The sequence below is a fragment of the Camarhynchus parvulus genome, chromosome 3, assembly GCF_901933205.1.
Source record: "Camarhynchus parvulus chromosome 3, STF_HiC, whole genome shotgun sequence".
NCBI classification, from domain to species: Eukaryota; Metazoa; Chordata; class Aves; order Passeriformes; family Thraupidae; genus Camarhynchus; species Camarhynchus parvulus.
Window position 1 is genome coordinate 4,058,459 of NC_044573.1, and position 23,914 is coordinate 4,082,372.

Here is a 23,914-nt window from a genome sequence, read left to right on the forward strand (position 1 = left end):
AAAGCCAAACATTTAAATTCATTTTAAGGGTTGTCTGTCAAACAAGGGTTGAGCAATCAAAGGCTGACAGCTTCCTGTCCTAGGGCGAGTTGTCTCACCTCGCTGAGGTGGCTGCAGTCCAGGTTCTTCTGGCTCTGACTCCAGTGCAAACATCTGCCCTGGCATCGGTTCATCCTGGCCGGTGTCTGTGTGTACCTGAAAGGAGGTATATGTTCTCACACTGGGTGGGACAAAGTGGCAGCTACTTGGAAGAAACTTTAGAGTTTCTTCATAGGTTTTCAGGGCTCTTAGTCTTGGGAGGAAAAAAAGAAAAAGAAAACAAAACCCAATGCAAACCAAAACTGAAAACAAAACTCTTCTGACTGCGTCTGGATACCTTCTCTGAAATGTTATCTTGTACCAATCTCCAGTTCAAATAGGGAACTGTAAATCATTCGAGGTAAAACAGCTGACAGTACATTTCATAGCTCAAATGTAGCACTCTTTCTGCAGGAGCAGTGATCAACAGCAGCGCTGAGCACACAGGCCAATTGCATGATGTGGATGGAAGCAAAAACATCTAAAACCATTTAATTCAATTTTTAATGCTAGGGAAGCTCAGTATGAAATGGTTTCTGTGAGCCAGCTGCTGTTACTACTACATGGACTATCAACTTCTACTGGCTGGGCTCTAATTCCTAGAAATTGCTTGATGCCAAAGTCATTACTGCCTAATTAGAGCCCAGAAGAAACAAGGGGATGAGGCAGGGAAGTTCCATGGCATTGTGGGCACAGTCGCATGTTTACAGACTGCTGCCAGCCCGGGGAGTGCAGCGGTTGGCTGGGCAGGCTTGTACAAAAATGCTTTTGTGGTTGTCTTGAAGGGATGGGAATTTATTGGCAGTTATTTCACCCATGGATCACCAGGTTCTCATTCAGAACCAAGACTGCAGAGTTTTCCTTTGCCCTTCCTTATTTCTTTTGTTTCACAGGAGAGCTGAGTTCACTCTAGGGATCTGTGAGAATCAAAGTCATTGAACTATGCAACATTGTCTAAATTTAAAAAAAAATCCTTAGAACGCAAAAGACAGACTAATATTACAAGGTTCATAATTTATATTTTTCTAATCTGTTACTTAGGCATTCTGGGAAACAAGTCACGATTGGAATTGGGGTTTTTCCCAATGTTGGACATTAGGAAAAATATCTATCTGGTATTTGGGTTAAGGAAAACCGTATCTGTTTAGCTGTTACTTGATTTGTTTCAAAAGCACTTAATTTCAGTCACTTCTATTGCAATGTTTTGCAGGATTTGTTTTTTGTTTTGTTTTGGTTTTTTAATTAGGTGTGCAAAATGAAAGATATGCTGCTGCAATTTATACCACACAGAAGAGAAGGTGGATTTAGTTTGAGATTTTGTAAAATGCTTTGCCAATGAACCACATAATGTATTAAGCAGATATATCCATGCATATTAATGCAGGACTGACTACTGAAAGCACAAGAAGCAGGAGAAGGCTCAGGGAAGGGACAATAATCAGGCCAGCACACTGCTTGTCATCCTCTGATTCCCCACAAAACCTTTCCAGAAAGTTGGATTTTACCTTATCATGGATGTGTCTGGATTCCAGTTCCTGAGGGGAAACCTGTCCTGCTTCTGGATTCCAGTTCCTGAGGGTAAGAGTTTTTCTCTTCACAGGAACCTTTATTCTCAAAAAGGAAAATGGAAGAACATCTCAGTCCTGCACTGAGTTTTTTCCCTCATGGGCCCCTTTTTTCCCCAAAGGAGAATGACGGAGCGTCTTTTCCTCCCACACTTTTCCCCTCATGGATACCTTTACTTCCTAAACGGGCAATGGAAAGTCATCTCTCTCCCACACCGAGCTTTTCCCTCACGGCTCTATTCTCCGAGAGGGGAATAGAAGAACATCTCCTTCCCACCCTTCTACCCTCCCGGTCATTTTTATTCCGCATGAGGGGAATGCAAGAGGATCTTTCTCCTTCCCGTGCTGAGTTTTCCCCTTATGGGCACCTTTATTCCCCCAAGGGGAATGGAAGAGCCTCTCCTTCCTCCCTCTCTCCCTCCCGTGTTTTTTCCCCACGGACACCGTTATTCTCCTAAAGGAAATTGAGACTATCCCTCCCGTGCCAAGTTTTTTCCCCCATCGGCACCTTTATTCCCTAAGGGAGAAATGGAAGAGCATTTCCCTCCCTCACAGGCTTTGCCCTCACGGGTACCTTCATTTCCCAAAGGGGAAAGGAAGAGCATCTCATTCCCGCCCTTTTCCCCTCACGGGCACCTCCATTGCACAAGAGGTGATTGGAAGAGCCTCTCTCTCCCTCTCTCACGTGCTTTTTTCCTCACGGGCACTTTTATTCTTCTAGGTTGAGATTTCCCCTCGCGGGCATCTTTATTCCTCAAAGGAGAATGAAAGAGCATCTTTCCCTCCTACACTTTTTGCCTCACGGGCACCTTTATTCTCCTAAGGGAAATGGAGAATATCCCTCCCGCGCTGAGTTTTCCACTCACGGGCATCTTTATTCCACCAGAGGGGAATGGAAGAGCATCTCCCTCATGGGCACCTCTATTCCCCCAAAAGGGTGATTGAAAGAGCATTATCATCCCTCAGGGGCACCTTTACTCCCAGAGCGGGGAAGGGACGAGGCTCTCTCCCCCTCACCACACCGCAGGCTGAGCGGCGCCCGCAGCCGCATCGCGCGCGCGCGCGCCGGGCGCGAGTCCTGCAGCGGTTTGGCCGCGGCCCCGCCCCTTTCTAATCGCGCCGCCATCCCCGAGCGGCGGCGGAGGGATACCCGGCTCCGGGCGGAGGGATCCGCTCGCTGGAGCCGGCTACCGGGCAGGGAGGGCGGGAGGCAGGCAGGGAGGGAAGGAGGACGAGGACGAGGCGAGCGATGCGGCGCGGCCGCGCTGGCTGAGGCGAGGTGGCCCCGCAGTTCGGGAGGACGGGGGTGGGGAGCGGAGCGGAGCTGGTGCCGCGGAGGCGGCGGCGGAGCGGCTGAAGAACAGCTGGGGAGGGGTCGGGGGGCGCTCCGGGAGCGGCGAGGGGAGAGCGGAGCCTGAGGGGAGCGGCCAGCGCGGGGGAAGGGCGAGGCTGCGGGGCCGGGCGGCGTGTGCCGGTCCTGCCGCTCTCTGGCGCCGTAGTTGAGTGGAAAAGGGAAGGGATAGAAAAGGGAACTGATTTAAAATAGCCCCCGATCCCTCTCGGGCCGGTTCCCTGTCGGTGCCATTGCGGGGGGGCAGCGGGGCTCTGGTGCAGCCGCAGCCCGGGGGGCTTGGCTGCGAGAGGGGCGGGGGGCGCTGCCCTCGCTGCTCCCCTCGCCCGGGCTCGGGGCTTTTTTTGTGGGGAAGGGGCAGGATGAGCTCGCGGAGTTTCGCTGGAATTTCTCCTTCCTTTCTGAGGCGCTGCCGCTGCTGAAGCAGATTTTTCCTTCCTCTCTTTTTTTTTTGTCTGATGCAGAATCCCAGTAGCTAGGCAGCCTCCCTCTTTTCTTTCCTTCCTTCCTTCCACCTCTTCGCTATGTAGGAAGGGAGAGGCATCAATGGAAAGGCTGAAATTCGCGTAGATGGACTTTCGGATGCATTTTTTCTTGAAAGAGGAAGATAAATCCCGCTTGCCAGTGCACTGACTTTTGTTGGTGTTGCATCGCTCGGTAAAAATGGGGTTCACTCACTCCAGCTGAATCCTTGGAGCATTCCAGAGAGTTGCTGCAGTGAAGGACTTATCTTGATTTTTTGCATCAGAGGAGCTGCATTGATGTTAACCATTTTTTTGTAAAATGGAGAACGAGATCTTCACACCCCTTCTGGAGCAGTTCATGTCGAGCCCTCTTGTCACCTGGGTAAGCGTTCATTTTCCCCTCACACGTTCCTGGTTTGATTTGCTCATTGTTTGAGAAGAGCCTTGCGGCAGGGGAGCGAGGTGGCCTCGGCGTCACGGTGCTGCTGCTGCTTCTGTTCCAGGTGAAGACGTTCGGACCGCTGGCTGGAGGAAATGGGACCAACCTGGAGGAATATGTGGCGCTGGTGGATGGAGTGTATCTGAACGAAGTCATGCTGCAAATGTGAGTGTGGGCAAGCGCTGCCTTGGGGTAATTTTTTGCTGGTTTGTTTCTCTTGTATTTTGTTGCCACCTTATGAAAAAACCCTTTTCCCCCTCTCCCCTTATTGACCTTGGTAAATTACTTTCATTTGTGCGTGACCCGGTCATGTGGTGAGTTAAGAGGAGACTTGGGATCGTGGCAGATCCCAGCTCCACACAGCTGAGTGTCCGAGCAATGTATTTGCAGGATGTATAGTGTGATGCAGGCTGAATCATCATTGTAGAACTTACTGGAAAATGGGATGACTGTAAATAGTTTCCCAGATTTCCACTGAGAGGCATAAAAAAGGTTCATCCTGCTGTAAGTCATGCTCATAAAGAAAATTTTGAATAAATTTGCTTGGCTAATAAGGTTCTAATCCATATCTGGGTGCACGTGACATGAAACTTAAGGATGGCATGCAACTCACACAGGGCTGTTCACTGAGCAAAAGGACTGCCCTTCCACTCCTTCCTCTTCATTTTCCACACTTCCTAATTAGACTAGATAGTTGAGCAGTAAAGCTGATGCTTTAATTGTGAGTGTAGAGTGCTTTCTGGCTACAGCCGACAGAAGAAACGTTTTTACATGGCGTTATAAACTGTTTATTGAAAACTCTGCTTGTCAGAAAAAATCCTTTACAGTGGCTCTCTGTTAATCATAATTTTGACTGGAATGTTGCCCACTACTGTCATGCTGGAGAGTAACACTTGTCAGGTGTCTAGTGATATAATCATAAAAGTGTTACTAGTGCAAAAATTTCTACATACTATTTTTTTTTTTGATATTTTGAGTCTCTGCAGAGAAATCCATCCATTTTCTGTATAGGTATGAAAAGCTGTGGGCTTGTGGCCGGCTGGGTACATCCATCAGTGTGTGAGCAGCTTGTGTTGGCAGCTGTTCCTCAGGAACACTGCTCAGGGATGGGCATCCTCCTGCTCTGTTCGTAGCTTTTATTCATTTTTAGTGCTTTAAAAGTTATTATCCTTGGTATTCAGCTTGTGTAACTAGTCTGTGTCAAAAGAGCAACACTTTACCACATTTAAGTGTGAATTCATAGCCTTTTGAAACCAGTATTTCCTTTGTCACCTATTTCTCTACAACTTAGACTCCCAAGTATTCACTTCTAATACTCACTCTAACGTTGAGAAACATGGAAAGCTTGGTGGAATGGAACTTTCTGGAAAAACAAAATCTGAGTGGAATCTGGCACACTTTAATAAGAATTTTAGGTGATGCATTTCACTGAAGAATAGTATTTTTATTTTACGACTTCTTTCTTTTTTTCTTGGATTGCACAGAGTAAGTAGATTGTCAGCTGTGGCCATGCATTTGAGATGTAGAACTTGTATGGGATAAAACAGTTTGACAGCTGGAAGGCAAATTTAGCAGTGGAACAATGTGATTTTGAAGAATATAGTCTTCAACTTTTTTTCCAGTCAGTTTGTTAATACTGAGTATAAATTGATGCATGTATGTAAAATGGAAAACTGTGGAGAAGGAACATTCCCATGCCTAATGCACTGTGTGTTGAATTTGGCTGTGACTTTTTGCTTCCTTGACCCCATGCCATGATTACTGTACTTAGGGAGCATTGGGTGTGTGTGTGTAAAAAATACACACTGGAGATGTAAATTAAAAAAAAATTAGTTTGGTATTCAGAGCAGTGAAAACAGTGAAATGTGGAAAAGCATTGATGTACCAATAAAATTAATTTTAGAAATATGTCACTACACTGGAAGGTCCTGTGGGAGCTGAGATGTAGCATGGCTGGTTACTGCTTAGAATTGCCTCTTAGAACTCTGCTCATATTTTGGGAAAGTTCAGTTTGTTTTGGGTTTTGTGCCAGGATTGAAATAGGGGAAAAACTGTTTCATGTTTTGCAGTGTGGTCCTGTCTGTGGTGAAGTCACTGTGGAAAGCTGTGTTAACTTTTAGTCCTGTACATTTTGAATATCCACCTATTAAGCAAATGTCTTCATTTGCAAAAACACTTCCAAGATGCAGCTCTAACTAATCATCAATACAGATTATTAACAGTGTTTTCTGGTTTTATTTCTCTTTTCCTTTTATTAGTATTTATTTACTAACATATATTGAGGGAATGTGGCAGAAAAATTTGTGTCATGTGACTTCAAAAGAAGGGTGTTTTTTGTCAGAATGTTGGGCTTGGGGAAGTTTTTTTGGTTGTTTGGTTTTTTTTTAAAGCTCAGTGACTTCACTTGAGAACTAGAGGTCTGTGGCTAGGAGCTATGGCAGTGGGGGCTGTTAGAGGTGCTGTAGTCCTGCTGTATATATACTTTAATTCTTACTTTTTTCTTGCCAAATGTTGAAAAAACAAATTCTGTGACCATAAAAGTGAGTGTTAATATTGGATGAGGCATGGTTTGTAAACAGTTACACGGTCCAGAAAAAAAAAAAGTGGCTTTGTTAGTTAGGGAAGGTTTTTTGTTCAGTTAGAAAAGAGTTAATCCTGCCCTCCATCATCTACAAGTGAGAGTCCAGCATTTGGTTCTCCTTGTGCTTGTCTGGATCAACTTTATTTTCAACAATTGTAATGATTGAGACAGGGAAGAGAGGTGTCAGCATTGGAATTGCTGCAGGATGCTGCTGGTGCTGAGATTTATCAGCACTGAGTTTGTTAATACCTCATCCATGAGAGAATTCATTGCATTCCTTGTATGATTTTTACCTTTGGATGTTTTGGGACACGTGAAAAATTACCCAGATTCTGTTCAGTGACCAGTTACATCTGAAGGGCTCTTCCTTGCTGGAGATGCTACAGGCCAATTGATATTATTTTTTTTATTTTGTTTTTAATTAAGGAGATTCCCAGTGTTTGTAATATTAGCTCCTACATTGAGAGAATGTCTCTAATTTCCTGTTTAAATTTAGGTCCCGTGCTTCAGAAGTATCCGGTTACTTACCTTCTGCTGGGATCACTCAGTATCTGATTCTTGTGCATAGAAACCCATCTGTCTTTCTAAATCTGAGCCTTTATCTTTGTGCTCTTTGATACAGAAAAGGGGTCATGCATCTTGGAAATAAATCAGAGCCCCAGAGATCGCTGCACTGGTGTTCTGCCATGGCAGGGAGGTGAAGGAGCATGCCAGGAATGCTTCATACCTTCACTGCACCTCTGTATCATAGAGTTCTGATTTATATTTATAAAGTGTTCCTAGGCTGGAGTGCAGTCTGTTGTGTGTGTACTGAAATCAGGGAACCAGTATCATGCAGTGGATTGGTCACCTGTTGCACACCCAATTACAATTGCAGTAAAATAATACTCAGTTGTCCTGGAGATATTTTTCCAGATCCTGATTAACATCACCTCAGGTTTTTTTAATAGTCTTAGCACTGTGCTGTTTATGAACTCCTCTGATCCAAAAAAAAACCACAGTATTTTTACAGAAACATTCATTTTCTGCATGGTATTTATTTCCAGTTTTGATAGGTCTTGTTCTCTGATACTTGTTAACTGAATTCCAATAGGATTGGGTAAGAAACGATGAAAGTCTTTCAGTATGAGCTGTGGTTCCCAAACTGACAAGAGTCTTGCTGGGTCCTTTGAATAAAAAGAGACAGCTGCAAGTACTTACAAGATTGGGGCTTTCATTACATTTACCACCACCATTAATATTTGGTCAAGCAACAAAGACTTGAAACAGTATTGTAGCTTTAATTGTTCTATATTACTGTGTTTTGTATTTGTGGAAATAAATCTGGTTTAAAGGAAGTATTGGACCCAGACTGTATGCAGGGCTGGTAATGTACAGAACCAAGCTCTGGAGCTGGATGAATTTAATCCACTGTCTGGAAAACCTGGCTGCTTTCATCCCAGTGTTCCTTTTATAACTTTGGTCTTCATTAAGTGATGCTTTCCATATCAGTCTTTGCATCCAGACATGCTGAAAACTACTTCAAAGATGCAGTCTTTCATTCTTCTCCTGGGTTTTCCCCTTTTACCATTCTCCCACTGTTTTTTGGTGCCTGAATCCACTTGCAGGCCTTTCACAGCATCAGATTTTCCAGGTGGACTGGCTGCCTGGTGGTGTGTGCCTAGAATGTGGACAGCTTCCTTGGCTGCTGTGTGCAGCTCTCAGCCCTCACTTGTGTGCTTTTTTCCAAGCACTTCAGCTTGCCAGCCCATGCTCCTGGCTTGCCTGTATCTCCCCCTGAAAACTGGACTCTGTCTCCAGAGCTGGAGCCAGCTGCCAGGATCTGTGAAAGAGTGCAGCCTCTCAATCCATTAACTCCTTCTTGGGAAGAACAGCTTCAGCCAGGCCCTGCCTGGGTGGGGAAATGGAAAAGAGTTTTGAGGAAAAGGACTTTGGCAGCAGGAGTAGGAATTTAGAAATTTTAGGAATTTAGTGTTTTTTAGAAAAGGTCAGATATCATTAACAGATAATATTGCTATCCACACTTTTATCACTTCCTGGTGTAGATTCGCACTTCCCAGATGTGCTCTGTCAGGTTTTCCACGGGTGCAAGGTGTCACTTGGACTTTGTGAGAGTTCTTGCTCCCAAGAGTAGTTCTGCAGCAGCAGGGCTGAGATTTTTCTTCAGGAAAGCTGAATTTGGAACAGTCCCTTTTTTTTTGTCAAGAAGCAAATTCTTTAATAAGTGGTCCTGCACAATGTGCACCAGGACTGTTGAAATTAAACCCTTTTGATTAGAGAAGAGCAAATGTAGTTCTTAGTGTAAAGATGAATGGTTTTAGATGGGACCATCAGCCTGCAGTGAGCTCTGAACTGGGCAGGTGAGGTGGGCACAGGCTGATCCCTGCACGTGTGGGGTGCTTGGGTTTTTGGTAGAGGGGAAAATGCATGGGATGAACATGGAATGCTTGAAGTGCTTGATCTTGGCCTGTCTCTGTTTTACTAATTTTTGTTATGCTTTTGTACCCTTTTCCACAGCTGATACCCGCTTTCCTTCATCCTGGCTACCCTGATTTATTTCTGAGCAGGAAACTCCTCTGTAGTTCACTCTTGTTCTGTGCAAAATTTTGGAGATCAGTAATTAAATCATCTTACTTGGCTTTACACATACACATCCACTTCTGCCCTGTCTCCTTCATGTGCCATCTTGGTTATCTCTCTTTGACTCTGTCTCCTTATTTCTTTTGATAGCCTGCTACTGACCCCATCCTTACTCTAGGCTATATCTTGGGCCAGGGAATAAAAACTGAATTTAAAACTATTTCTTAATACATACAGAGAATTCTGTTAAGCCTGTCAACCTTTTCCATAAATAGCCATCTTAGATGTAATATCAAAATAACTTGTTTCAGCACTGAAAGCATTCTGGCAAGGAAAGAACATACATTCACTATGGCTTTGCAGTTCCTTTTTCAGAGAATTTTGCATTTCACATTCTACATGCTGTTTCAGAGCACTTCATGAGAATAAGAGCAGCAGTAAAATCCAGTTTTAAGTTAGCTACAGACATGTGGCTGATCAGCTTGTACCCTTCAGTGACAAGGCTGTGCCGCTTCAGCTTTCATGGGGATGCTGGTTTCATGCTCTGGGGATCTCTCCACCACAAACCTTTGCAAAGTATTGCTGTGCTCTGATTTTCTTTTGAAAACTAACCTAGTTACCTGAATTTGGGTACTAAATCAAGCTCATCTTATCTTACACCAATTTGAGATTTACTTCTAGATTTTTCTCATTTGTTTCTTCGGTTAAGAAGGGACTTTTAAGTTTTGTGTTTGTTCATATGTTCTTCTTATTTTTGTTTCCTCCTCTTTTTTCTCTAAGCTAAATAGCAATTTGTTGCCTTCCTTGTCTTTTGTAATACACCACTTTTCCCTAGGTAGTGATTATTTAGGGATCAAGACATTTTTCCAAGATGCTGCTTTGTTAGAGCACGTGACTTCAGTGGTCAAAGATTATTTGGGAGTAACTGTGGGAGAGTGTCTGTGTTTGTTTGCTTTGTTTGCGAGTCCAGCCTTTATCCTGAATCTGCTCCAGAGGCAGTTGTTGTTGAGCACTGTTTGCAAAATGCCTCCCTTTTGTTTAATGGGATGAATTGAAGCAAGGCTACTGCTTGACCCAAGCAAAAATTGCCTGATGTTGTATTTTGGGATGGGAAATTGTAAAGGATGAACCCATAAATGCTGTCTGTTGTATTCCTGGCCATTGAGTGAATCTTTGTGTTGCACATTTAGAAACACTCCAGTACTTGCTTTCTTTACTATAGTGACCGAAGACAGTCCACTTCGGTTTATTACAGAATTTTATCTTGGTTTAAGCTTCAGGGAAATATTTGCTCTAGTTTTTCTCTGTGTGGTATCTTTGTTTTTCTTAAATAAGCCCCTGAGCAAAAAGTGTCTGCTGGAATTTCCTGGTAGCTTGGGAATACACTTGCTGTACATTTGGAGTATTGTGTGTGCTGGGCAAAACCAGTATACAGAGACAGGGAGATGCATGAGAGAATGCAGGCAAATGTCACATTGTCACTACTCTTAACAGTGGGTGTAGAGAAAGATGAAAATATGTGTTTTATTATTAATCATTTACTTATAGAGGGTTTATTTCCCTCCATAAGAAAGGAAATTATCTACAGTCGTGGTGTTCCAACCAAAAGTATTTCAGGGAAGTCTGTGTGGTGCTGTTTTTACAACCGAAGAGCTTTCTAGTCACTAAAACTGCAATATCTGTGTAGCTTTGGTGCCATCACAGATCAGTATTTCCTGTAGTTGTTTATGCTGAGTACTGAGTTGTTTACCTGTGGTCAGACTGTTGGTGACACTGAAGTGAGAACTAATTTTCTTGAGAATCTGTAGCTTTAAACTTTGTAGCCAAGTTTAAAGTCAAGAGTAAAATTAGTGAACATTTTACCAAGTCTTTCAAAGGAGAAATAATTTTGGTAGTGCTGTGATTATCAAATAAAGCAAAGTACATACTTGCTGTGGTGCTGTTAGTTAGGATCCAAGAAAAAAAAACTTGTCCTTGCAAACTCCTCTTAAAAGTTTTTTTTCAGCTTAAATAAAGAAGACTGCATAAATGTGTATTGCTTTTAAATCCTACACAGGAATTTTCTCTTATGTTAATATTTTGAATGTGGCAGTGCCTGTGTGTGAAGCTGATGTTACCGACGCGGCGATGTTTGCAGAGCTCCCATCATCAGTTGCTTTGAGGTGTTAATCACAAAGCCAAGTAGTTCTCATCTGCTCTGGTTTTTGGTACTGAGCTGAATAGGTCTTGAAAATTTGGGCTCGTTTCAGAAGTAAAAAATGTTGGCTCTGAGAGGGAAAATAACAGGCAGTGCTTGAAGTAGAAGTCAGAACTTCAGACTTCAGTATCTTCAGTATTTTGCTTCTGTGGCATGTCAGTCTTGTTGCTTTCCTGGTCTTGCATCCTTGGGCACCTTTTGGGTTTAGTTTAATTTGGAAAATTGTGTGGTGCAAGTACTACAGCAGTTTAATTCTCCCTTTTCAAATGATATTTCCTGCTAAACCTTCTCTAGTTAAAAAAACCCTTCAAACGAACCAAGCAAACCAACAAGATGTTCCTTGAAAGATGTTTAGATTTGTGGGGTAGAGTGTGTTTGTCAGACTTTCTGGTTCTCATGTTTTACCTCAATAAAAAAAAATTGTTTGTTGATGTTTCTTCTGGGAATTCTCAAAATTTTAATACCTAGGTGTGTTTATTTTGTGTGTTAAGTGTTCTGTGGTGCTCTAATCCTGTAGATTTTCCTTATTTTGTGTGTTAAGTGCTCTGTGGTGCTCTAAATACTTTCAGATTTTCCTTCCTTTTGCCAGCTGTGCCATTCATTGATTTGTTGTGGGGAGCTCACCCAGGTTACTTGGTGTAGTCAGCAGTGACTCACTAGGTTCAACTTTTGGCAGAAAGCTTTATTTTTACATATTACCTTTTAGTGTGATGGGAAAAGAATAGTCAAGGTGAAACAATAGTAAGGAAGTTATTTCATATTATTTGATGAAATATCTCATAAAAGGAGCAGTTCAGAGCATGGATGGCCTTAAAGACAGTGGTTGCTGTATAAAGTTGGAACTGAGGGTCTGTCACAGACATCTTTTATGAAAAATCCTTTCCTTAGGATTTTTCCTCCTGAGAAGCTGAGAAACCTCAGGAACAAAATGTAAACATTGATTATCTGCTGCTGTGGAATGCAACAGGTGGATCTGTGATTGGTCTCATGTGGTTGTTTCTAATTAATGGCCAATCGCAGTCAGCTGCCTCGGACTCTGTCCAAGCCACAAGCCTTTGTTGTCATTCTTTCTTTTGCTCTTCTTAGCTGGCCTTCTGATGAAATCCTGTCTTCTATTCTTTTAGTATAGTTTTAATATAATATATATCATAAAATAATAAATCAAGCCTTCTGAAACATGGAGTCAGATCCTCATCTCTTCCCTCATCCTCAGACCCCTGTGAACACTGTCTCAAGGGTCCAAGGTTTTGGTCTTTTCCACCAGAGTTTGCTTAGTCACAGATGTGTTTAGGCAAACAGGTGAGCTTTTTTACCTCCTTTCTTGTTTTCTCACACGTTTTCCTCACCTGCATACATCTTCTTCGCTGCAGTTAGGGAAAAGAGGACAAAAATAAATCTGGGCTGTTCTGGACTTTTGTTTTGTTGATTTTTTAAACCCTGGGAGGAAGAAATGAAAGCTCAGTCAGCAGACCTGTTGAATGCCCTGTGGTTCAGCCTGGCTGTTGGCACCTTCCCACATCCCTGGCAGTGTGGGGCTGTCAGGGGATGTCCCTTCACACTGGTGAGGACCACGCAGTGGCTGTGATGTGCAGCAGGTCCCCATCCCCGGGGCAGGGAGACACTGGGTTACTGGGCAGGACACAGCTGCAGCTTTTCCAGCACCCTGCAGCCTTGAAGAACCATGCAGCTTGAGCAGTTGAGCTGCTGAGATGCTGAGCTGAGGCTGGCAGAGGGAAGCTGTGTGCATGTGCTCAGTATGCACAGATAGGTTCTTGGCAGTGCTCCCTGTGATCCCACCAGCCACTCTGTTTGGGTCAGGCCACTTGGTCGTGGTTTGGTTGTTTGTTATTTTGAAGTAGGCATAGGGCTTCAGCCTCCTACCAGTTTATGATGTTGGACATAATCCTAGGAAGTGGGGTTTTGTGTGAGGGCCAAAAGACGTTTGATGTGAGGCCTGCTTCCTAAAGCTCACAGGATCACGAGGCAGAAAACGTTGGATACAGCTGTTGGACTTCTGGCACACATAGTCAGTCCTTGCTAAGTGCACAGTTAGCACAGTGCCCTTAAATGGAGGCATTAATACTGATTTTGTGGCAAAGTGTATCTGTGTTTGGGATATCTTCAGATGTTTGAGCAGATGACCATTTCCACACTGCATTGGTTGCTGCTGTAGCAGTATCGTCTCAAGGATAGAAATACAGTATTTTACAACTAAAAGGTAGATTGTAGAATGTTAAGCAATTTGAAGATTATCAGTTATTCTCCAGTGAAAGCCCCGTGTTTGTTTTTTTTTACTTTTTTATTGTTTTGTCAGTAAAAGGACAGTGCTGTATGAAGTCTCTTTGTAAAACACGTTTTGAGCATGCTTATTATTTTTGTGCCGGTAGTAAATAATGAAGGTGCTGCTTTATTAGTTGAAGTCTATCCCAAAATTCTGTTATCAGTAATTACTGAAATATTTGACAGATACCTCAGCATTCCAGTTAAAAGAACTTTGCAGAAAATAAACTTTATTAGGCATGCAGCATTTATTTGTACAAGTGAAGGTGCTGCTTTTTTAGTTGAAGTCTATCCCAAAATTCTGAAATATTACTGAAATATTTGACAGATACCAAGAGTGAACCTCAGCATTCCAGTTCAAAGGATGGGCAGAAAATAAACTTTATTAAGGCATGCAGCATTTATTTGTACAAGTGAATGCTGTGCTGCTGTGAGCTGAACCACAGGGTAGCATTTCACTGAACTCGCCAAATACATTCAAACAATGGTATAGTTCAAATTAGGGAGCGTTATGATACCAGACTTAATCATTAAGTACCATCAAGGAACAGATGGCAAGGGAGGACACAACTGGTTTGCAGTCTGCATAGATTTAAGCATGAGGCCATTAAGCTATCACATTCCCATTTCTGATAGATTTTGGTCAATGAAAAATTAAAGACACATAATCCCTGATTATATGAAGTCTCAATCTGTGATTCATGACACTGGTAGGATTTCAAAAATCACTGAAGTTCCCTGTGTAATCAGGAGTTTTAAACTAATGCATTATTGGGATAGATGCTCCTGTCTGCTTTTATTGCTATTGAAATTAATGTATCTTGTCATAAGTAGGTTGCTCTTAAATGTAAAATTGCTTCAGGGGATCTTTTACCGCTCTGCTTCCTATCAACTTCTAGCCAGATTTGCCCTATTTTGCTGGGCTGTTTGCCACTGAAGCAGCTCAGTATCCCCACTCATAAAAGGAGCAGTTCAGAGCAAGGATGGCCTTAAAAATGTTTACAGTAGCCACCAGAATCTGAGGGTTTTAAAAACACAGTTTTAAGACACTGCTTTTTAAAGCTGTGTCTTAAACTGGCAACATAGACCTTTTTGCCTTCAAAATTATTTAATTTGCATTCTGTATTTCCATCAGTTTATTTCAGTGTTGTTGGACCTATTTACTATTATATACTGTACTATTACTATTATATACTATTACTATTATGTACTATTCTAGTAAACAGAGTTGTTTTGCACTAATAAAAATATAAACATTATACTGGTCATAGAAATTCAACAGTTCAACTTACGGGTATAAGTAAAGTACTTCATTAAAATCTTTAATAAATTAATTTGCCAGAACTGTAAATGAGTTTAGAGTTGCTCTTAGAAGGTTCTGGAAGTTTGTGTTTAGAATTTTATCTTTCTGTATGAAAAATAGTTGCACATCAGACTTCATGCTTAGTAAAAAGTATGTCATGACTGAGACCAGCCTGAAAAAATACAGTTCTACAAACCACATAAAATGGAAATGTGCAGCCAGCATCCTGCTACATTATTTCCTCTTCAAGAAGAACAAATCAAGATAGCAATACTTGAGATGATGAACTATATTGACTAAATAAATAATATTTAAAATGCTGTTTAGTGGATTAATGAGCATTCAGGTTGGAGTCCTTGAGAAAATTAGACCTGCTTATCAGTATTGGAAGTGAAGGTGGGTTTAGTTCTTTGGGTTTTTTTTAAATAAGGAATTTCCTGTTCCAGGACCTAATCATGTTCCTTTCATAACACTGGTGTGAGGAGGGACCTGTCAGGTCTGTGCTTGGCTGTTCCATACACAAACCTGACAGTTCTAACACAATCTGAAAGGTAGAAATAAATCAGTGCCTGAAGATTAGGGAGCTCTGGTGATCACCAGCACAGAGGCTGCTTGGGGGGAATCCCTCAGTTTTCAACATTTACTTTTCAGCACAGGATCATTTTTAGTAGGTAGCCTATAAACAGTCAGTGCTTATAATCATTTAATGGCATAATGTGGTTAGAAAGATCTCAGTTACTGCAGCACAGAGGTGAAGTCCTGTTTGCACTGGAAGGTGCTGAGAGCAGCATTGCACTCTGGCAAGCATGGGAAACAATTTTTTTTGTCCAAGTCACTCATCCTAGTCATGGCTAACATGTGCTAATTGGGAGTGTCAAAGACAACTGACCTCCCATGGTTGAAGAATAATGAGCCAAGAGGGCATTCATTATCAAAAAACTAGAAAAAGGAATTTACTACCAATAGGGAGTTATTGAGGGTACATGTTTAGTTAAATCTAAAATTGGTAGAGAGTAGTACTGATATCTCACTACCTTGCTTTTATTGAACCTTAAAACTTCTTGTTCCCACTACCTACTTTAAAGTTCTGCTGAAAAATGTTAAGGGAACTTGGAGTTTGGGGTTTCTGTTGGACCCTTTACCATAATCTTTCGGAAAAGTTTGAAATTACTAAAATAATTTTTTTCTGTGCATCAGGTTGTCCCAAGGCTGACATTCTGATTTTAAGTGCTGCTCATTTGTACTAGCAGGGCATCTTGAAACTGGACAGTGGAGTTTTTCCCAGTGGTAAAAATCCAGCTCCAGAGCACATCTGCAGCCCAAGTTTTCCCAGCTAAATTCACAATCTCAGTAAACTGCTTCCTGCAATTTAAGCCAACAACAAAAAGCCAAACCAAAACAAAAACCCCTCCAAATTCTGTTTTAAGCTACAGCAATGAATCATTTTGGCACTAAGCTTGTCATGGAGGGAGGTGAGGTTGTTAAAGCAGCCCTTCCCTGCTGGCTGGGCTGATCCTGTGGTGTCATGAAGATTCAGTGCTATGCAGATATTGAAGTTTTTGTTCATCCAGGATCAATCTCAATATCCTAATACAGCTTTGCAAATGAGAAAATGGAAAGCTTGAGCTTTTATGACGTTTGTGTTTTGAGTTCCTGTGGTTGCACGCTAATTTTGGTGTTGATGCTAAAATAAGAGCTGGCACAACATCCAGGAAACCCCTGTGCCCTGTTTTGAGTGCTCTAAAGGGAGAGGCATCTGAAATGTGTGGCTGTAGAAATGCTGCTGAAGATGATGAAAAAGCCCAGAGATAATCCCATGGTCATTAAGATTAAAGATGAAGATTAAGGGCCCAAATCGGCCTTTTGGAGATATGCATGTAGAAATAGGAGACTTCAGCTGATCTCTGTAGGTCAGCAGGATTTATTGTGGATTTTCTCTTCTGATTTTAACAAATTTGAATGAATTCAGTGTGGAAAGGAATCCAGTTCTGTGCATCTGCAAAGCATAATGATTTTTAGCCCATTTGGTTGCTTTTACAGCTACAGGTTGGCTGATCTAATAAACCCAAGGTCACATCTTAGTCACATGGTTGGGCTAATATGTTCTAAAATGTATTTTAATTGTTTATAATATTTTTAGGAACATGGTGATGAGCACTTAGGAATGAGGCAATTACCCATGTCCTAATTTTCCTAGATTTATAATAATAAATATAGAAAAAAGATACTGTGCCTGCTGCTGTTCTTTTAGGAATGTCTGTGTGTTGGAGGTGCATTTTTTATATGACCTGACTTCCTTTCCCAGCAGTGGTTTTTCTATTATTTCTATTTGTGTTTATAAGCCAGGAAATGCTGATAGCAATAAACTGAAGAAAAGACATAAATATTTATTTTTTTAAAAAATCAAATATTCTAAATTTAAGCACACTGTAAAAGGCAAAAGTTTGTGTAGGTGAGTTATATATAAATGAAAAATATGTAATTTTTGTACACAGAGTATGTGAAACTACCAATCAAAGGCATAAACTGCATCAGAGTAAGTCATGATACCACAATATTCAGGTCATTTTTGTTTTATAGCAAATAACTCCTCTTTCTGCATTTGATTCTGACTCTAATCCTCTGCCTGTGAGTTATTGAATTCCATTACTTTTGCACATTACCAGGATCATTCTCCATTGCCATAGTATTTTTTGAAGGTTGTTCTTTGGAGTTTTTTTCTCCTAAAGTTTGCCAGTGGCTGTTCTGAAAGTGTATTCTGTATTCCATTGTTTAAATCATTAATGGCAACGTTGAATAAAACCAGAGCCAGCAGACACATATCCCTGCTGGGAGCCCTGGTTTGACAGGGAAAAATTGGTAGTTTGTTTTTGAGTGCAGCATCCCAGCCAGCTCTCTTTTATCTGATCATAATAATATCATTAAACAATGCAATAATACCATTAAATATCAAAAGTTGCATTATCAAGAACCTGTACAAGTGAGAAACTTCACATTGGCCATCCCTTTGGAATTCTTTAAACATTCCAGAGAGTGTTATGGGGTGTGCTTTGATTCTGCATGGTTTTCCATGGGCAATCCCAGTGAATGGTTGTCCTGCTGTCCTCTGTGTGTTACAAGGTATTGAAAAGGGTGGCTCATCTGCCTTTCCTCAGATCCTTTCTGCTTTGGGAAGGAAAAAGTGATTGATTTCCTCCCTGAAGCCAAGACAAACCAGAGAAAAATCTGGTAGTATACGATAGTACCTGACAAAAACTCCAGTTAATAATCCCTTTGTTGTCACATTCCAGCAACCTGTAAACACATTTAAAACAGTTTAGTGTGTGTTAGCACGATGTGTTTCATATTCATCATCGTTCTAAAAGTTAAAATTCCATTTTGTTCCTAGTAAAATACCATCATAGAGCCACAAAAAGTTTCCTGTCAGAGCCATTCCCTGGGAGTTGTGGTGGGTGGTGGGTGCTCCCCATTTCAGGCTGCACTGGCAGCAAACAGGAATGTGAGGCTGGCTGGCTCTGTCAGAGACACATTTCAAGCTCTTTCCATCTTCCTCAACTCTTTATTGATTTGTGGAGGGAAAAACAAGGCTGGTTATCAAGACAAGGGAATGGCTGTGCTGGCACATTAACTATACCATTTGTTTTGTAGACAAAGCTTTAAAGATTAATGTTCAGTGTGTTTAATGTGTTCTTTTTCCTTTTCTTTACACAGCAATCCAAAGTCTGCTAATCAGAGGATAAACAAAAAAGTAAACAATGATGCATCATTAAGGATTCAAAATTTGTCTATTTTGGTGAAACAAATCAAAACTTACTATCAGGTCAGTAACTGTTTGTTGTGTTATGTTTTGCCTGGAATTATTTCTAAATTTTCTTCTGTGGTTATGGCTTTAAGGGTAACAGGAGAAAGATGAATAAGAGATGCTTGTATGGATGATTGTTTAGATATCTGGCCAAATTTCTTATCACTGGTTACAGGTATAAAGGTGGTGTGAATGCACTTTTGTATGAATAATGATCTGTTTACAGAATAGATACTCTGTGTGTGCAATTACTCCTGTGGTTGGTATTTTCTGACTTGAAGCAAGTTTTGTGCCAGTGAGAGAGATTATTACATGTGCATTTAGTCTTGTAAATGGAATTTTTGTTAGAAAAATGTGATGAAATTTACTGGGCTTGGAATTAATTTGGAAATTTGTAGTAAATGCAGCGAGGATCTAAGTCAGAGCTGTAGAAGAGCCACTGAAGTTTGATGCAGCAGTAGGAGCTGGTCCTGTACCTGCTGGATGCTGAGCTGGTTACAGTTTTGTACACATGGACACACCACAGCTGGGCACTGCTGCTGTCACCAGTGTCCCTTTAGTGTGGCCTTAGTGCCCTTCCCCAGTCCCCTGCTCCTTCCTGCCAGGAGAGCCCAGACCTGGGAGAAATCCTTTGCTCTCCCTCTCCCTGCACCTCCTGGCCTGGAGTCTGCTGCTCCTCCTGTGTCCACACACAGAGTGTGCTCCCAAACAGAGTGTGCTTCCCAAAACTGGGAGTGCAGTGAGGATTCCCAGCTGTCACTGCTTCCCAAAACCAGGAGTGCAGTGAGGATTCCCAGCTATCACTGCTTCCCAAAACCAGGAGTGCAGTGGGGATTCCCAGCTGTCACTGCCCTGACCAGCCATGGAACATGTTCCTAGCACTTCCCTTTTGTCCTGCACATGGATTTACGTGCTACCTGCTAAGGCCCATATGCTTTTCCTTTTCCTAAAGGAAGTCATTTTCCACCAGGCATTAGTGTTCCACAAGTCATGCAACAGGAGGCATAAACACTGACAGGATTGATCTTTTCTGGAACACAAAGCATTCCCCATCCTGCACTGGCCTCATGGTATCACCAGTCCAGGTGCTCCAGGACCAGGCAGAATTGCTGGCACTTAGGTACCTTTGGATGGTTCAGGATTGCAGATGTTGCTCCAAACCTTTGTGATGGAAACAAGTTTATTAGAGCTTTTGTAAAATAAAAAAATTATTCTTTTTAAAGAAATTGTTAAACCAGTCACCATGCCTTTAGTGGTCCAAGCTATATTGAGCTGCCCTTTTTTAATTGTTTTATATACACTTTTCTCCCCTTCCCAGTTTTTCAGGGTTTTGGTCACCATGCAAACACATGCTGGTGTTTCTAGCAGGAGTGAAAGCTGGAGAGCTCCTTGCAATCTAAAATTGCTTTTTGCATGTGTAGATATTCACTCCCTGCAGTGCCTGCAGGGAGGTTTGTGCTCTGTGGTAGCTGAAGTGTTAAAGGATGGGCTGTTTCACAGAGGGGTCACTTGAGTTCCTGTCACCTGTGAAATTCCCCAAGGCAGGAAAGCTGGGGCTTGATGGATGCCTTGGAATCAAACTGAGAGGCCTCCCTTAGGCTGGGCTGAGGCAGGAGCCTCACAGCCCAGTGCCCCTGAAAACTGAGAGTGCCTGGGGTGTTCCTGGGGATGTTCCTGGGAGCCCAGGGAGGGGACAGGACACCATTCACTGCACTGAGACAGGATTTTCCTAAGGGTTAGCATCAGACACTGATGAATGTGGGAATTTGGGATTTTTAGCGCTGTGTTAACCTAACTCTTTAACACTTTTCATTGTGAGCTTGTCCATGCTGGTTTATTCCATGTGGTTTTGTAACATCTGTGGAAAACCTTCTCTCAGTTTAGTGGAAAATTACATCAGTGCTGTGGATGTACTTGTCAAAAAACTTGTGGATGTACTTGTCAAAAACCTGTGCTGGTAGGATGTAACATTCAAAATTAAGGTGTTATGTTAGATTAGTCAATTTTTTTTTTTGTTCTTATGTCATCTTTGTTATTCTGTGGAATTACAGTTCTGGTCCTGAACCAGTAATTGGAGTGTGTACATTTCTTGGCAGTGTAAGAGCATGGAACTGTTCTCAGCAGTTAGTTCAAGACAAATGATTCTAAATTTTTCTTGGGTTCGAGAGGTTTAATCCAGTGAGTGTCCATGACTCTCAGCAGATTTGACTGAGGAGGTGAAAATTTTCAGTAAAATAAATGCTAGTGAGCTGTGAAAGTTTGTGCAAGCAAAGCCAGTGCTGAGGTTAACACCAAGAGACAGAAAAGGTGTCAGACATCTCTGGGGCAAGACAGAGGTGTTGTAAGGAAACAGGTGATCCTGTCTGTTCAGGACACACGTTCTTGTTACTGCTGCTCATGCTCTGCTTTGATACATGATCAGCTTCATGATAGCATCATGGAATTATTTGAGATACTACCAAAAACCACCCCCAAAAAACAACCAAAGCAAACAACAAAAAGCCACTCTAAAAATATGGGATTTTCTTTCATGGTAGTTGTCGGCACTCATTAAATTCATTATACTTTATCTGTTTTATATTGATTTAAAACATCCTATGGTGCACTTCATGTCTTACTTTTATTTGAAAATCATCTTTATCAAAGTCTTGAGAAGTACAGGTGTCACAATTGGTTAAATTTTGTGATATTGGAGGAGGTCAAAGCTGTTTTCTCCCTCCTTATAATTTGTCTTAGGCTTTTCCAGGGGGAATGTATATTTTGCAATCTACTATTAATCAATTCAGGTATAATTTTGATGTTGTATATGAATTGGTGGGAACTTTCAAGTATAGCTGTAGCTAGTAATTTCTACTGGTGTTTTTCAAGAAAAATTGGGGTTTTGTTCAATTTGACCTAAAGCAAGTGGACCTGTGTTAGGTTGTTGCTTACAGTGGCACCTGATGTGTGCCCTGGGCTCTTCTGGCATATGTTGCTTTTGAATAGGAATATTTTATATAGTAATGGATCTGTCACTGTGCAAAAACAAAAAAGCCTGACTATAGGATGGCATCTGCTGGGAATAAATATCTGGGAACAGGAGGAAGACTATTCTGCTTCAGGAGAATTAGGCTCTGTCTAGACTGGGGATTTGACCCGATTACAGCCATTACAGGAGCTCCATTGATGGATTCCATGGCACAGATAGGCAGAGCTGCTGCCTGGTGTGTGACACTTCCAGCTAAAATTCCATGGGATTGTGCACACAGGGGTTTGTACCTTTATATTCACAGCTGGCCCAGTGCCACTGCAGCAAAAACCCCTGGGATTTTCACATCCACCTTTTGGTGAGGCCAAAGAAACCGTGAAATAAAGGAAATAGATTTTTTTTTTTCAGTAGAAATGCACCTTAGAGCCAATAAAACAAATGTGTATCAATGGGTTAGTCAGGGAAACATGAACATAATAAATTTAAAGGTTTTGCTTCATTCTGAGACTTGAGATCTCGTTGGCTTAAGATCCCTGAGCCAGCTCATTGCCACGAGAGGATTTTGCTGTGTGAGATGATTGTGCAAACCAGTAAAACAAAGCTTCTGTACAAGTAACTCATATTTGTTAGTTGTTTTTTTTAATTAGAATGCAAATAAGTATTATATGAATTGTATACATGAAGTCCTGAAAAATATTAAAACTGTTTAATTAATACTGATTTCTCTTTAATGGCTGTTGGCATTTGATGTTCACTTTCATTCAGTACATATGATGTAAATAATGTTTTAATTAACTTTTATAGGAGACTTTGCAGCAGTTGATCATGATGTCTTTGCCAAATGTGCTAATAATTGGCAAAAATCCTTTTTCTGGTAAGTTTATTTTTGACTAAAATAAAAATGTATACTGGTGTGATCATTTATATTCTTTCACTGGAAATAAAATTCCTGTAGGGTTGAGCCTTTCAACAGAAGATTGTTTATCAAATAAGTGGTTTAATAATGATGAGTCATGATTTAATACTGATTTTCTTGGTCCACACAAAGGGTCCACACTCTAAAAAATGTGTTCTGTCACAGCCTCAGCCCTGGCTTTCACTAGGATTTATACTGAGCCCGAGTGCATTTCCCAGCAACCAGTGAACCACTGATGGCACAAAGTTAAAGTTTCATGTACTCCCAGCTACTGCACCTTCAACTTTCTTTACCTGTGTCACTGCTGAGGGAATTGGCAGTTCAGTGCATCTCACTTGATCCAGCTCCTGATCCTTGTTTCTCCTTCCCCCAAACTCTCCTGCTTCTCTTGCATCCATACCTGAAAAATATTGCAATTACCTTCTTGTTTTCTCCCCTGAACTGACACTGTCTTCTCCATGCTCCCACCTTCTCTGCTTCCAGCTCTGAGAGTTGCAATTTTCAGACCAAGAAAATTAGCCAGTGTGGATCCAGCTGAGTGTCCACAGCCACCTGGGGATCTCTGCACCATGCTCTCAATTCCAGCAGCACGGAGCAGACACACCTGGCCTGCATGGAGCCACTGTGGATTGGGCAGAATTTATTTCCCTAGGTCTAATGTGCCCCAGGTGTTGTCCTGCTGACGTTCTGCCACCTCAGCAGAGAGGTCAGGAACTGCTCTACCAGGCTCTGTGGCTTCCCCTGGCTGCTTTGATTTCTTTGGGATGTCTTCTCTGCTGCTGTGTCTGTGGGCCAGGGGGTTCCTCATGAGGCAGAACAACCATCTGTGTTTCCTCACTTCCCAGTGCCAGGGCTCATAACATTGGTATTTTCCATATCCCATCTGCACTATCCCATCTCTGTAGGTATCTTGCTTCAGTTCTTTTGGGTTTTCCTTTCTGCTTTTGAGCATTGCTGCTTTTGCTTCCGAGGTCACAGCTTTTTCAGTTTTTATGTGTGCAGCTGCTGTCATATGCACCAAGAAGTGTGAATGTGGTCTCTTCCTTTCCAAAAGAACAGAATGCATCATGCTTTTATAATTTTAATTCCAGACTCTCCTAAGGCTTTTGAAAGACTCCATGGATTTGTCTAGAAAGCAGATTTACTGGAAAAACAGATTTTGAAAACCCCAGCTCATAGTATTGTTTTGTAGTGACATTTTTTATTCTGTTCAAGATACTGAGAGAAAATGTTTTAAAATACTGTGTAGCCTAAGATGACATTTCACTGAAAATGCACTATCAAACCCCACAGAGATAATATTGCATTCAGTTGTATACATTCAATGTTATGGTTTGGTCATTTTTAAAGAGTTGTCTTTGTGTTTTGGGATCTGTGGTTTGGCAGCTCT

At 41.7% G+C, this 23,914-nt stretch overlaps 1 protein-coding gene across 1 annotated transcript in view; it reads left to right on the forward strand.

Annotated features, from left to right (window-relative positions):
* Positions 1-2,859: 2,859 nt before the first annotated feature.
* Positions 2,860-23,914, forward strand: part of CCDC88A (coiled-coil domain containing 88A) — a 67,641-nt gene continuing 46,586 nt past the window's right edge. Inside the window, 5 exon segments of the mRNA XM_030944285.1 lie at positions 2,860-2,922; positions 3,459-3,840; positions 3,962-4,062; positions 18,550-18,658; positions 22,413-22,482. Of these exon segments, the coding sequence (XP_030800145.1) occupies positions 3,778-3,840; positions 3,962-4,062; positions 18,550-18,658; positions 22,413-22,482 (343 nt within the window). The 5' untranslated portion in view covers positions 2,860-2,922; positions 3,459-3,777.